At 43.5% G+C, this 13516-nt stretch overlaps 2 protein-coding genes across 3 annotated transcripts in view; both read left to right on the top strand.

Moving 5' to 3' along the window:
* Positions 1-13516, top strand: part of LOC132390375 (zinc finger protein 239-like) — a 445145-nt gene that overhangs the window by 316150 nt on the left and 115479 nt on the right. The gene's annotated exons all lie outside the window — the stretch shown is intronic.
* The window catches only part of LOC132390381 (NACHT, LRR and PYD domains-containing protein 3-like), a 58601-nt gene that overhangs the window by 2269 nt on the left and 42816 nt on the right, over positions 1-13516 (top strand). The window contains exons 1-4 of one of the 2 annotated variants that reach the window (XM_059962999.1): positions 84-1096; positions 1908-2201; positions 9449-9541; positions 12484-12576. In XM_059962999.1, coding sequence (XP_059818982.1) covers positions 9481-9541; positions 12484-12576 — 154 coding nt within the window. In that variant the 5' untranslated portion in view covers positions 84-1096; positions 1908-2201; positions 9449-9480. Of the gene's footprint in view, positions 1-83; positions 1097-1907; positions 2202-9448; positions 9542-12483; positions 12577-13516 lie in introns of those variants that run through there. The other variant, XM_059962998.1, reaches the window with a different exon arrangement.

Below are 13516 nucleotides of genomic sequence, written 5' to 3' on the forward strand. Positions count from 1 at the left end.
ACACACACACACACACACACACACACACACACAATAAAGTCACCACTCAGAATAACAGAGCGACCGTGAGAGTTTACTGTTTTACAGTCCGTGACGTCGCAGTGGAGAATGCCACAGAGCAATTTATCTAATTAAAGCGCAAAATATGATATTAAAACTACAAATGATGGGAGGTTAGGGTAAAATTAAATGCTGGAATCTCACAAACTCTGGTAGCAATTGTAACAGGTAGTCATTCAGATTTCAGACACTGGGGAACTTTCTTTTCCCTACTATCGGGTGTTTATTGTTGTATTTTCTGTAACAGAAGTGATAAAAATACAATATTAAGCCAGCTTGGTGCAGTTGAAGAGGAGTGTCGAACTGGTCTGTGTGGTTTCAGCAGAGAATCCGTCCTGCGGACGGGCAGCAGCTTGTGCACTGAAAATCGCGCTGTGAGTCTCACAGAACAGCAACCCCAGCCCCTACTGAGTGCGAGCAGAAAGCATCTCTCACCCCGGTAGTGAGATGTGAAATATCCCACGGGGCAGTGACCCGTCACCGATCTCTCTCAAACAAGAGAAATTCAGTAAATGATGGAAATCCGAGAAACAGACACAAAATGCTGGAGGAACTCTGCAGGCCAGGCAGCGTCTATGGAAACGAGTAGAGTCGACGTTCGAGACCCCAGCTAATGTACTTTACATCGCGTCATTGGTTCTATCGCTCTTCCCTGTAGCAGAAAGGGTTAAACTTTCTTCACACTTGAATGACAGTGTTTTGTCGAACCGGTTTGGATTTGATTTCAGCGGAACGGCCGCTCCCTGTTCTATGGAATGTGACGGACAGGCAGCCGCTTGCTCGCAGACCCTGAGCACCGAGTCTCACAGAACAACAAGCCGCACCTTCCAATCATCTGCCCTCTTCCCCATTCCAGTCCAGTCCTGATGAAGGGTCTCGACCCAACCGCCGACTGTTTACACCCATCCATAGATGCTGCCTGACCTGCAGAGTTCCTCCAGCACCCTGTGTGTTGCCATGGTTTCGAGAGATCCCTGTGGGGCGGCGGACGGGGCTATTTGTAAGAAACGACACACAGTATTCTTGCGGAATTAAGGTGAGAATAATTCCACTTCTGATATTTATTTCGGATCTTTATTTTCAGACAACCAGTTGTCTGTGCATTGGATCAGTGATCAGGGAGATATTTTTTAAGCCATTTCTGGCTCTGGTGCCTTTTGTGTTCCAACTGCTTCCTGCTGGCATGATTTACATTTTCCACAGGTTAGGTAAAGATTAAGATCAGCTCTAGAACAATGGCACTTATTTCAAAGCAAGGGGGCGGCATCTGTACTGTAAACATCTGTTCCCTTTTCAGAGTTCCTTATTTCAGATGAATGCATCGATTGTTCTTGTGTTGATTGTGAGCAATCTGAACTCTCCCTCTTAATCGCCATGAGTAAATGGCGGAGCAGACTTGATGGGCCAGATTCTACTCCTATGTCTTATGGTCTTATCGTCTTAATACTCATTAGGGGGCCCAACATCCCCTTTGTGTTTCTGTTTGATCGAAACATCTGGAGTTTAACTTTTCCTTCCTGACTAGTTTTGAACAGTTTTATTCCATTTCAGTTTGAATATATATAGCCGAACGTGCTTGGTTTAATTTCAGAATAAAGGCGGCTCCCTGTACCTGAACAGGTAAGGGTCGCTTGAACTGAAACTGTACCTATGCCGGGCAGTCTTGTTTACACACAGGGCGGAGATCAGACCCTCCCAGGATCCGGGCTGGATCAAATCCGCAGCCTGGGAATGGCTAAGTTAAACAGAGAAACTCCGCCCCACTGGTTGCGATGAAAGAAAAAGGAGAGATCCACACGGAAATCCGGACAGAAAGGTTAACGCAGCCTGTTTGTTTTCCTCTTTAGGGTTGCTACATTGACCCCACTCCCGCCTCCTCCCGCTGTCAGACCCGTCCTGAGCCGGTGAGAGTTAGTGTGACCCGGACTGCGGCAGTCCCGCTGCACCCCGGCTCACCCGGCCCTGTCCATCTGTAATGAGCGGCGGACACATCACAGCCGAGTGGCCTCGGGAGCAGCAGCTCAGACTCAACTCTCCGTACAGGGTGAGAACACCGGTGCAGGAACATTGTCGGTCACCCGGGAAGTCAGACTGTGATTTCCCGGGACCACACTGAACGCCGTCCGGTTACAACATCAGAGGTAAGTGTTGTCTGTGATACTGTACAATTGGAGTTTTTTGAGGGTGTAACAAGGATGTTAGACGAGGGTAAGCCAGTGGATGTTGTATACCTAGATTTTCAGAAGGCATTCGATAAGGTGCCACATAGGAGATTGGTGAGTAAAATCAGAGCTCATGGCATTGGGGGCAGGGTTTCAACATGGATAGAAAACTGGTTGGCAGATAGAAAGCAAAGGGTAGCAGTGAATGGGTGTTTCTCGGACTGGCTGGAGGTAACTAGTGGGGTACCACAGGGCTCTGTATTGGGACCACAGCTCTTTATGATTTATGTCAATGATTTAGATGAGGACATTGAAAACTATATCAGCAAGTTTGCTGACGATACTAAACTGCGAAAAGGACGTTAGGAGAATACAGGGAGACTTGGATAGGCTGGGTGAGTGGGCAGATACTTGGCAGATGTCATTCAATTTGAATAAATGTGAAGTTATCCACTTTGGAAGCAGGAACAAGAGGGCAGAGTATTGTCTGAACGGTGTAGAGTCAGGTAAGGGAGAAATGCAAAGAGACCTAGGAGTCCTAGTTCACCAGTCAATGAAGGTGAATGAGCAACTGCAACAGGCAGTGAAGAGGGCAAATGGAATGTTGGCCTTTGTTACAAGGGGAATTGAATACAACAGCAAGGATGTCCTTTTGCATTTGTACAGGGCCCTGGTGAGACCACACCTGGAATATTGTGTACAGTTTTGGTCTCCAGGTTTACGGAAGGACATTCTGGCAGTTGAGGAAGTGCAGCGTAGATTCACTAGGTTGATTCCTGGGATGGCAGGGCTGTCTTACGCAGAGAGATTGGAGAGATTGGGCTTGTACACGCTGGAATTGAGGAGATTGAGAGGGGATCTGATTGAAACGTTTAAGATAATTAAAGGATTTGATAGGATTGAGGAAGGAAATATGTTCCAGATGTTGGGAGAGTCCAGTACCAGAGGGCATGGATTGAGAATAAGAGGTCAGTTATTTAAAACAGAGTTGAGGAAGAGCTTCTTCGCCCAGAGAGGTGTGCAGGTGTGGAATGCACTACATCGGAAGACGGTGGAGGCCAATTCTCTGGATGCTTTCAAGGACGAGCTAGATAGATATCTGATGGATAGGGGAATCAAGCGATATGGGGACAAGGCAGGGACTGGGTATTGATAGTGAATGATCAGCCATGATCTCAGAATGGCGGTACAGACTCGAGGGGCCGAATGGTCTACTTCTGCACCTATTGTCTATTGTCTATTGTCTATTATTCAGCGTTTACAGTGAGGCTCGGCTTTGGTCGGGATCGGGAGAGAATTTAGTGGGAGAAGGGAGTCCTGACATATTCATGTTAACGAGTGAATTATTGTCCAAACGGATTAAGAGAAACAATGCAGAAACAACGTCTTTGTGTGGTTACTCTCCAGTGTGGTTTCTGCTGAGTGCGAGCTGAAAGCATCTTTCACCCCGGTAGTGACATATGAAATATCCAACGGGGCAGTGACCCGTCACCGATCTCTCTCAAACAAGAGAAATTCAGTAAATTCTGGAAATTTGTGTAACACACACAAAATGCTGGAGGAACTCTTCTGGCCAGGCAGCGTCTATGGAGAAAAGAACAGTCGACCTTCGAGACCCCAGCTAATGGAGTTTACATTGCGTCATTGGTTCTATCACTCTTCCCTGTACCACAAAGAGTTAAACTTTCTTCACGCTTGAATGACAGTGTTTTCACTGGAACACTGGAATTTAGAAAGATGAGAGGGGATCTGATTGAAACATATAAGATTATTAAGGGATTGGACACGCTAGAGGCAGGAAACATGTTCCCAATGTTGGGGGAGTCCAGAACCAGAGGCCACAGTTTAAGAAAAAGGGGTTGGCCATGTAGAACGGAGTAGAGGAAAAACTTTTTCACCCAGAGAGTTGTGGATCTATGGAATGCTCTGCCTCAGAAGGCTGTGGAGGCCAATTCTCTGGATGCTTTCAAGAAAGCGTTAGATAGAGCTCTTAATGATTGCGGAGTCAAGGAATATGCGGAGAGGGCAGGAACGGGGTACTGATTGCGGATGATCAGCCATGATCACAGTGAAGGGTCGAATGGCTTAGTCCTGTGCCTATTGTCTATTGTCTATAAAACTGCACTGTCTGGCACCAACAAAGAAGTATTACCAGACAGATGTCTGCCCCCGTGAGTTTTTCTATGAAGAATCTGTTGTCATCTTGACTTGTGATGTGACTTAAAACAGGGGAGACCTGTTTGTATACATCACAGTTTTTTTTAAAAATAACAATGTACATGATTGTTTCTGCGGAAATTTGGTAAAATGAGTGGGAAATTCGATGAGACATAAAGTATCCCGCGGAGTTTGACAGGGACGTGGACAGAATAGTTCCTCTTGTGTGAGGATCTGAAACCAGGCACTGCTAGTTGAAGACAGTTGAGATATTTTCTCTCTCTCTGGGTCTAGTGTGTCATGGGAATGACCGTCCTCAACATACAATTAATATTGTAATCCTGCAGCGTGGTGGCCCTTGATACACAAATGAGTGAGATGTTACAGGTGAGAGGCAGGATTGATGCGCCGAGATCACAGTCAGATCTGCGTTGGTCACAGTCAATGCGGGATGCTATTGTAATCAAATCTCCCATCGCTAACTTCTGGCTGACAAAAACACATATCAGTGGGCACTGTCCTGTGCACGTCCCGTACCTAATACTGCGGCCACTGATTGTATGTCCGTGGTTTTCTACATCTGTAGCCCGTCCATTTCAATGTTCGACATGTTACACGTCCAAAGACGCCTCTCTGCACAATGCATTTGCAGCGTGGTTATTTGAGTTACTGTCGCCTTCCCGGCAGATTGAACCAATCTCGCTTTTCTCATTCGATCTCTCTCATTAACAAGGCGTTTTCCCTCTCAGAACTGATGCTCACTGATCTTCCGCGCCATTCTCCGCAAAACTGAGACTGTTGAACGGGACAATCCCAGGAGTTCAGCAGTTCCTGCGAAATTCAAACTGCTCCCTCTGGCACTGACAAACATTCCACTCTCAAAATCACTGAGATCACATTTCATCTCCATGGAGATGTTTGTTGGAGACAGAACGTACCCTGTACTAAGGAACAGGAGGCGGAGGGAACCGCTGGTAACGTTGTGGGTTTAGTTAATGATTATCACCCGGAGCTGATTGAACATTAACCAGGGTGTGTTCATTACTTACAGAACCCGTAACACAGCCTCACTGGGACAGGGTGGTAACAGAACCTGAAGCCACAGTACAAAGTAAGGAGCTGTGGATATTGATATATAAACATCACAAAGGCAGTTAGCCACTTAAATGAAACTGAGAACTTATTGGGTTGTTCAACAATTGAACTGTAGCGAATCACTTTTGAAAGAATTAATAATTCCCTGCATCTAATTGAATGCATCAACTTCCTGTGCATGTCCCGGGGGAAACCGGGGCAGTTGGAGGTGTTATCGGAAATGCCACACTTTCAACCCAGCTCCGAATCATCAGCAAAGCCTCGGGAGGTGCGAGCTTCCCACATCTCGGAACTGTCCCCGGGCTACTGCTTGCAACAGCAGGAAGCCGATCCGTCCAGACTTGGGGATTTCCTGATCCTTGACCGAGGGAACTGAGGATTCGCTTTGCTTATTCCATCGCAGGCGGGATCGACACTATCTGTCTACCCGTTACGACATTTCGGTAGGTAGCTGCTGGGAGAGGGCAAAATTATGAGAACTCCTCACACTGCAGTTTATAGCGGGGTGGTTGTAGAAGTGGGGATGACCTGTTGCCTTTAGGCCACCTCATTATTGCTTGAGAGGAGGCCAATCTATGCGGTGCTATCGACAAACTTAATTAGCAGATGAGAGCTGTGGGTGGCGACACAGTCATGTGCATACAGGGAGACTAAATTCAGGAGACTGGCTTATCACGCAACAGGTGACAATGAATTTCAAAGGCATCTTGGTCAGTTATGGAGATGGGCTGAGCAATGCCAAATGGTTTTCAACTTGGACAGGAGAGCGATGGTGCATTGTGGACAGTCAAACGAGGTGGGACTGGTATAGTGAATGGGAGGGCACCAAGTGTTGTGGAACAGAGCGACCTGGGAGTACAAGAGTACAGTCACTGAAAGTGGACGTGCAAGTATAGAGGGTGGAAAAGAAGGATTTAATCATGCTGGCCTTTATCAGTTCGGGCATTGAGTTCTGGATTTCGGGCGTTATATTGTTGGTGTGGCGACACAGAGTATTCTGTACAGTTGTGTTGACCCTGCTGTAGGAAAAATACTATCAAGTTGGATCGGGTGCAGACGAGATTACTGAAGACGTTGCCTGGACTAGAGGGCCGAGTCATAGGCAGAGGTTGGCCGAGCTGGATCTTTATTCCACAGGAGAATGAGGGTGACATTGCAGGAGTTTATGAAATCAAGTAGGAGCATAGATAACGTGGTTGGTCGTGGGATTATCCCCAAGGTTCAAGATTCAAGATTGTTTACAAGTGTAAAGGAGAACAAAATGATTGTTATTCTGGATCCAAAGGAAGTCCTTGTAAATCTCCTCTGTGCTCCCTCTATAGCAGCCATATCGTTTCCTGTGGTGAGGTGACCAGAACTGAACACAGTACTCCCAAGTGGGATCTAATCAAGGTCTTGTATAGCTGTAACATTACCTCACGCTCTTGAACTCAATCCCGTGGCTGATAAATGTCAACACACCATATGCTTTCTTATCAACACTGTCAACATGTGCATCAGCTTTGAGTGTTCTATCGACACTAGCCCCAAGATCTCACTGATCCTCCAGATTGACAGGAGTTTTACCATTAATATTATATTTTCATGGAATCTGACCGAAATGAACCGCTTCATGCTTATCAGTATTGAACTCCATCTGCCACTTCTCTGTCCAATTCTGCACCCTATCGATGTTGCACTGTAACATCTGACAACCCTGTAGACGATCCACAACACTCCCAACGTTTGTGTCTTCAGCAAACTTACTAACCCATCCTTCAACTTCCTCATCTGGGTCAGTTGTAAAAATCACAAAGAGAAGGTGTCCCAGAACAGACCCAACGGAATACTATCGGTCATCATCATCCCTGCAGAATGCGAACCATCTACAGCCGCCCTTTGCCTTCTGTGGCCATGCCAATTCTGGATCCACAAAGCAAGGTCTCCTTGGATCCCATCCCTCATTATTTTCTGAATGAGCTTTCCATGGGGAACCTTTGCTAACCTCTTACTGAAATCCATATACAGTACTTCCACTGCTATACCTTCATCAGTGTGTTTTGTTACATCCTCAAAGAATTCAGTCAGAGTCATAAGGCATGACCTGTCCTCAGCAAAGCCAGGCTGACTATCCCTAATCAGATTATGTCTCTCCAAATGCTCATAAACCCTGCCTCTCAGGATCTTCTCTAAATTTGGCCCACCACTGAAGTTAGACTCACTGGTCTATAATTTCTTGAGTTATCTCTACTCCATTTCTCGAACAAAAGAGCAACGTTTGCAAACTTCCAATCTTCCGGTACTTCTCCCCACCTCATTAATGATGCGAAGATCATAGTCAGGGGATTAGCAATCTCCTCCCTCGATTCCTACATTTGCATGGGGTATATCTCGTTCAGTCCCGGCAACTTATCTAACTTAACACCTCTCAAAAGATACAGCGCATGCTCTTTCTTAAAGTCTGTACTTTTATTTCAGTCCTCTGTAAGTCATGCCCACAATTGCCAAGGGCCTTTTCACTGGTGAAAACTGAAGCAAAATACTCAGTATCTCAGAATATTTCAATGATCGGCAGGTTGAGAAACATTTGTTGAGAATGTAGCAGTGTAATGTAACCAAGCTAATTTGCCATTGCTGGCGACCCCGCCACAGATTTGTTCTACTTACATGACGTGCCCTCAAATCCAATAATGATTGTTAAAAAATGTCAGTGATAGGTATTCGATCCTTTATTAGCAATCAGTAAACATACAATCTTGAAGCGATGAAACTGATCTGTACCCAAGTTTAAGTTCAGCATATTTGAGTGGATAATAACAAAATATATGACATCCGTCAGTCCCCAGCTGGGTAGTGTAGTCGGCCCCCGTTAGTCTCGATAGACATGGATTTGCACCTTGGGAAGTTTCCAGGGCGCAAGCCTGGGCAAGGTATGTTTTTTATGGAAGGTCAGCAGTAGCCCGAGCTGCAAGTCTCCCCTCCCCACGCCACCAATGTTGTCTGAAGGAAGGGCGTTAGGGCTGTGTACTGCATGGAACAAAGCACAGATATATAACTGACTCCCTTTGCATGTACCACACCCCCACTGATGCGACTAGTTACCATAAAAAACATCATAAATACACAACGCAGGATGCAATGCTGATAGAGAACAGATACATGGCTCCTACACACAGGCTCAGCTCTGATACAGGGTCTTCCACCTGAAATATTAACATACTCTCTGTCTTGTTGAATAACTCCAGCATCTTATTTTATTTATTTTAATGATTTTTCCCAACTTGTTGTTCTGGATGTATAGCATGTTGTCATTGTGTTTGACAAGGTGTCAAATAACTTACTATCTGTTAATAGCTAGGTGATATGCTGAAAGAAATCTTAACTGAGTTTTGGAGCTAATAATGGTCTTAAAGTCCTGCTGGAAAAAAAACTATAGTGGTTCAGGACAAGATGTCACGATGCTATAGGTGATATTGCCGTAGGTGTCAAGGCCAGGCGATGTTAACCTGAAAGGAGACGGTGGGAATCAGGTGTGGCTGAGAAATCTGTATAATCCAGTGACGAGAGGAATCGTCGGCATCGTCTCATCGTCAGCAGAAATGTTTCACCCCACACTGTTGTAACACTTGTCCATTACGAACCACAGCGCCACCAGTGGTAGGAGGACCAAAACAGTGAGCGCTGTCTGCGCAACCTGGCTTGCCATTCCGTAGAAGCAACACTCCTAGTCCAGGACACAAGATTGGTTCCTAACAGGGAATTGCCTGCAATACAGAGAGTAGATACCCTGGAGAATCCTGGCCCAGTGTACAATGCATGGAGAGCGGAAATGGACATTGTGTGACTGTGGGTGGATGGGTGCAGGTGGATCTGGCCATGTCAAGGCTTCAGTGGATCGGCCCAAGATGTTTGGAAGTGTTTGCCTCCGTTTAGAAACAAAACAGTATTCTCCTTTAATTAATGTCTGACCCTCCTGTTGTTTTGTTGTGTTACAGAACAGCAAAAACTGATCACACCTCTCACCAAAATGGATCAAGGTTCGAGCAGTGGAAGAGCTCCAGTGACGTCAACATCGAGGAAGGACACGGGTAAGTTGGAGAAGTATTTAAATTTATAGATACTCTGCGGATTCTGCGCCTGAGTTTAATGCAATATAGGCAATTCACAAAATATTTGTGAAAACTGAGCAGGGAAATTAGAGAGAGAGAGAGAGAGTTGACATCTCTAGGGAAACACAGTCACACGTGGAAGGAGGACAGTTACCGTCTGCTCCTGCTCCTCTGACAGATTGTGATGCACATTAAAATAGCGAGTTACTCCAGAAGACAAGACATTCTGCAGATGCTGAAAGTTTCGAGAAACACAAAGGCACACAAAATATTGGCAGAACCCAGCAGGTCAGGTCAGGTCAGGTCATGGACAGGAATAAACAGTCAACATTTCAGATCAGGACCACGGGGAACAGAAAGTAATGTAACAATATCTAGAATTTCTGTCCCCTCATTTCCAGTCCGATGAAGGGCCTTGGCCTGAAACGTTGATTGTTTATTCTCCTGCATAGATGCTGCCTGACCTGCTGAGTACCTGCAGCATTTTGTGAGATATGCCAGAGATTTGCTGAGGAAGGGGTTGTCCAGGCAGGCAGACAGTAACCAAGAGCCAAGCGGTGTTGATGGGCAGTACCAGGAGAGTGATGGTGATGGGTTACTATACTCTCAGCAATAAGCAGAGTCCTTTCAAAACAGGGAGGTATATTCCAGGGGACACGAAAGAGCAGACTTCAACAGATGGAACTATACCACCTTCTACACCCCGGCGACCCCTAACCTCAGGCCCAAACCCGTTCTCCCATATATATATTTCGGACTGAGTTTTGTTTTTTTTTTAAAAAATTTATTGAGTTTTCAAATGTTTACAGAAAGAAAAAAAAAATATCTACCCCTCCCCCCTAACATCCCTATCCAAGAAATGAAAAAAGAAAAAGAAGAAAAAAGAAAGAAAGAAAGAAAGAATGCCTGGATACAGAAGATCCCCACATGCTCCACGGAGTTCATAATAACTTTAGTATATATATATATATATTAATTTCTTTCCCCAAATAACCAATTATTTTATCTTCGGAGCACCTATATATTTAATCCTGTCTTTTGTTAATAAAGGCGCCAAATTTTCAAAAATGTTTCATATATATCTCTTAAACTATAAGTAATTTTTTCAAGTGGAATACAGCTGGAAATTTGATTCTTCCAACAATCTATACTTAAGTATGAATCCGATTTCCAAGTAACTACAATAGCCTTTTTGGCTACTGCCAGTGCAATTTTTATGAATTCTTTCTGATATTTATTCAATTTGGGTTTTGGTTTTATCCCTTCAATATCGCCGAATAAAAATACTATTGGGTTATGTGGAAGTTGTGTTCGAATAATTTGTTCCAGTAAAACTCTTAAATTTGTTCAAAAAGGTTGAATTTTAGAACAAGACCAAGTAGAATGTCAGAAAGTACCAATTTTTTGGTTACATCGGAAACACTGATCAGATAAATTTGGGTTTAATTAATTTATTTTTTTGTGGTGTAATATATAATTGATGTAAAAAATTACATTGCACTAATCTTAACCGGACATTTATTGTAGTTGTCATTCTATCAAGACATAGTCTTGACCAATTTGTTTCTTCAATTTTAATATTCAAGTCAATTTCCCATTTTTGTCTTGACTTATGGATTCCTTGTTTAATTGCCTGTTTTTGAACCCAATTTTTCTCTTAAATAAGCCCTTAATTGGAAGTAACAAAAAAGAGTGTTGTTTGATATTTTACATTTATTCTTTAATTGATCAAATGACATTAATATACCTCCTTCAAAACAATCTCCTATATATCTAATCCCTTTCTGAAATCAATTATATAAAAGTTGATTACCATTGTTAAAGAAATGTCTATTTTGAATTAAAGATCTCTTTGCTAATAAAGATTTCTATATCTCATCATCAACATTTATCTTATCCCAGAAATCAATCAAATGTTTTAATATAGGAGATACTTTCTTTTCCCGTATCCATTTAGATTCCCATTTATATATAAAATCTTCTGGTGTATTTTCTCCTATTTTATCTGGTTGTATTCTAATCCACGCCGGTCTATCTTTCTCAAAAACAAATGCAATAAATCTAAGTTGATATGCTTTATAATAATTCTTAAAATTTGGAAGTTGTAACCCTCCTAGATCAAATTTCCATGTCAATTTTTCCAATGATATTCTTGACATCTTACCTTTCCAAAGGAACTTCCTCACATATTTATTTGAAAAATCTTCTGGGGAAGTTGTATTGGTAGTGATTGGAATAAGTATTGTAATCGAGGGAATATGTTCATTTTTATGGTATTTACTCTACCTACTAATGTTATTGGTAATATCATCCATTTATCAAGATCTTCTTGATTTTTTTTCAATAATGGTAAATAATTTAATTTGTATGTTCTTTATATCATTATCAACTCTGATACCTAAATATTTTATACCGTTTATCGGCCATCTAAATTGAGTTATTTATCGACATTGACTATAATCTCCTTCAGTAAGAGGTAAAATTTCACTTTTATCCCAATTTAGTTTGCAGCCTGATATTTTCCCATATTCTTCTAATCTAGAGGATAATTTATGCAACGAGTACAATGGGTTTGTTAAATAAAACCAGAACATCATCAGCAAATGTTAATCTTGTATTCCTCCTGCTTAACTCTGAAACCCTTAATATCTTAATATCTTAAGATTGGTTCCTAAAAGGGAATTGCCTGCAATACAGCGAGTAGATACCCTGGAGAATCCTGGTCCAGTGTACAATCCATGGAGAGCGGAAGTGGACATTGTGTGACTGTGGGTGGATGGGCGCAGGTGGATCCGGCCATGACACGTGTTCAGTGGATAGGCCCAAGATGCTTGGAAGTGTTCACCTCAGTTTAAAAACAAAACAGTATTCTGCTTTAAACCCCAATTAATGTTTGACCCTCCTGTTATTTTTTGTTACAGAGCAGCAAAAACTGAAAACTCCTGTCCACAAAATGGATCAAGGTTCAAGCAGTGGAGGAGTTCCAGTGGCGTCAGGATCGGGAAAGGACACGGGTACGTTGGCGAAGTATTTTAATTTATAAATCCTGTGCGGATTCTCCGTCTGGGTTTAATTCAATAATGGCAATTCTCAAAATATTTGTGAGAACTGAGCAGAGAGATGAGAGAGAGAGGTAACATCTCTGGGGAAACACAGTCGCACGTGGAAGGAGTATATTTACCGTCTGCTCCTGCTCCTCCGACAGATTGTGATGCACATTAAAATAGCGAGTTACTCCGGAAGACAAGACATTCTCCGGATGATGACAGTTTTGGGCAACACAAAGACACAAAATATTGGCTGAACTCAGCAGGTCAGGCAGCATCCATGGAGAAGAATAAACGTATGATGTTTTGGATCAGGACCACGGGGAATAGAAAGTAATGTAACAGTATCTAGAATTTCTGTCCCCTCATTTCCAGTCCGATGAAGGGCCTTGGCCTGAAACGTTGATTGTTTATGCTCCTCCATAGACGCTGCCTGACCTGCTGAGTACCTCCAGCATTTTGTGAGATATTCCAGAGATTTGCTGAGGAAGGGGATTACCAGGCAGGCAGACAGTAGCGCAGAGCAAAGCGGCAGTGATGGGCAGTACCAGGAGAGTGTTGGTGATGGTTACTATATTCCCAGGAATTGGCAGAGTATTTTGCAAACAGAGAGGTATATTCCCGGGGACTAGAAAGAACAGCCTTCAACAGACGGTTGAACATTACCGTCTAAGGTAACAATTCCATCAATCATCCACCCCACCCCACAGTCTACAGAGGAGTTACACTCTTCCCATTGGTCCGAAGCGATGTCAGTCACTGGTTACACCCAATAACAGAGATGGACCATCCAAGAGGTCATTACCCTCGCTGAGGTCATCGCATCCTCCCGCCATGAACAAATTTGTCAAAGCGAACAAATCTCAAAGTAAATGCCCCACTTTTTGAATTATTTCAATATCCCTCT

The sequence above is a fragment of the Hypanus sabinus genome, unplaced genomic scaffold (genome assembly GCF_030144855.1).
Source record: "Hypanus sabinus isolate sHypSab1 unplaced genomic scaffold, sHypSab1.hap1 scaffold_88, whole genome shotgun sequence".
Taxonomy (NCBI): Eukaryota; Metazoa; Chordata; class Chondrichthyes; order Myliobatiformes; family Dasyatidae; genus Hypanus; species Hypanus sabinus.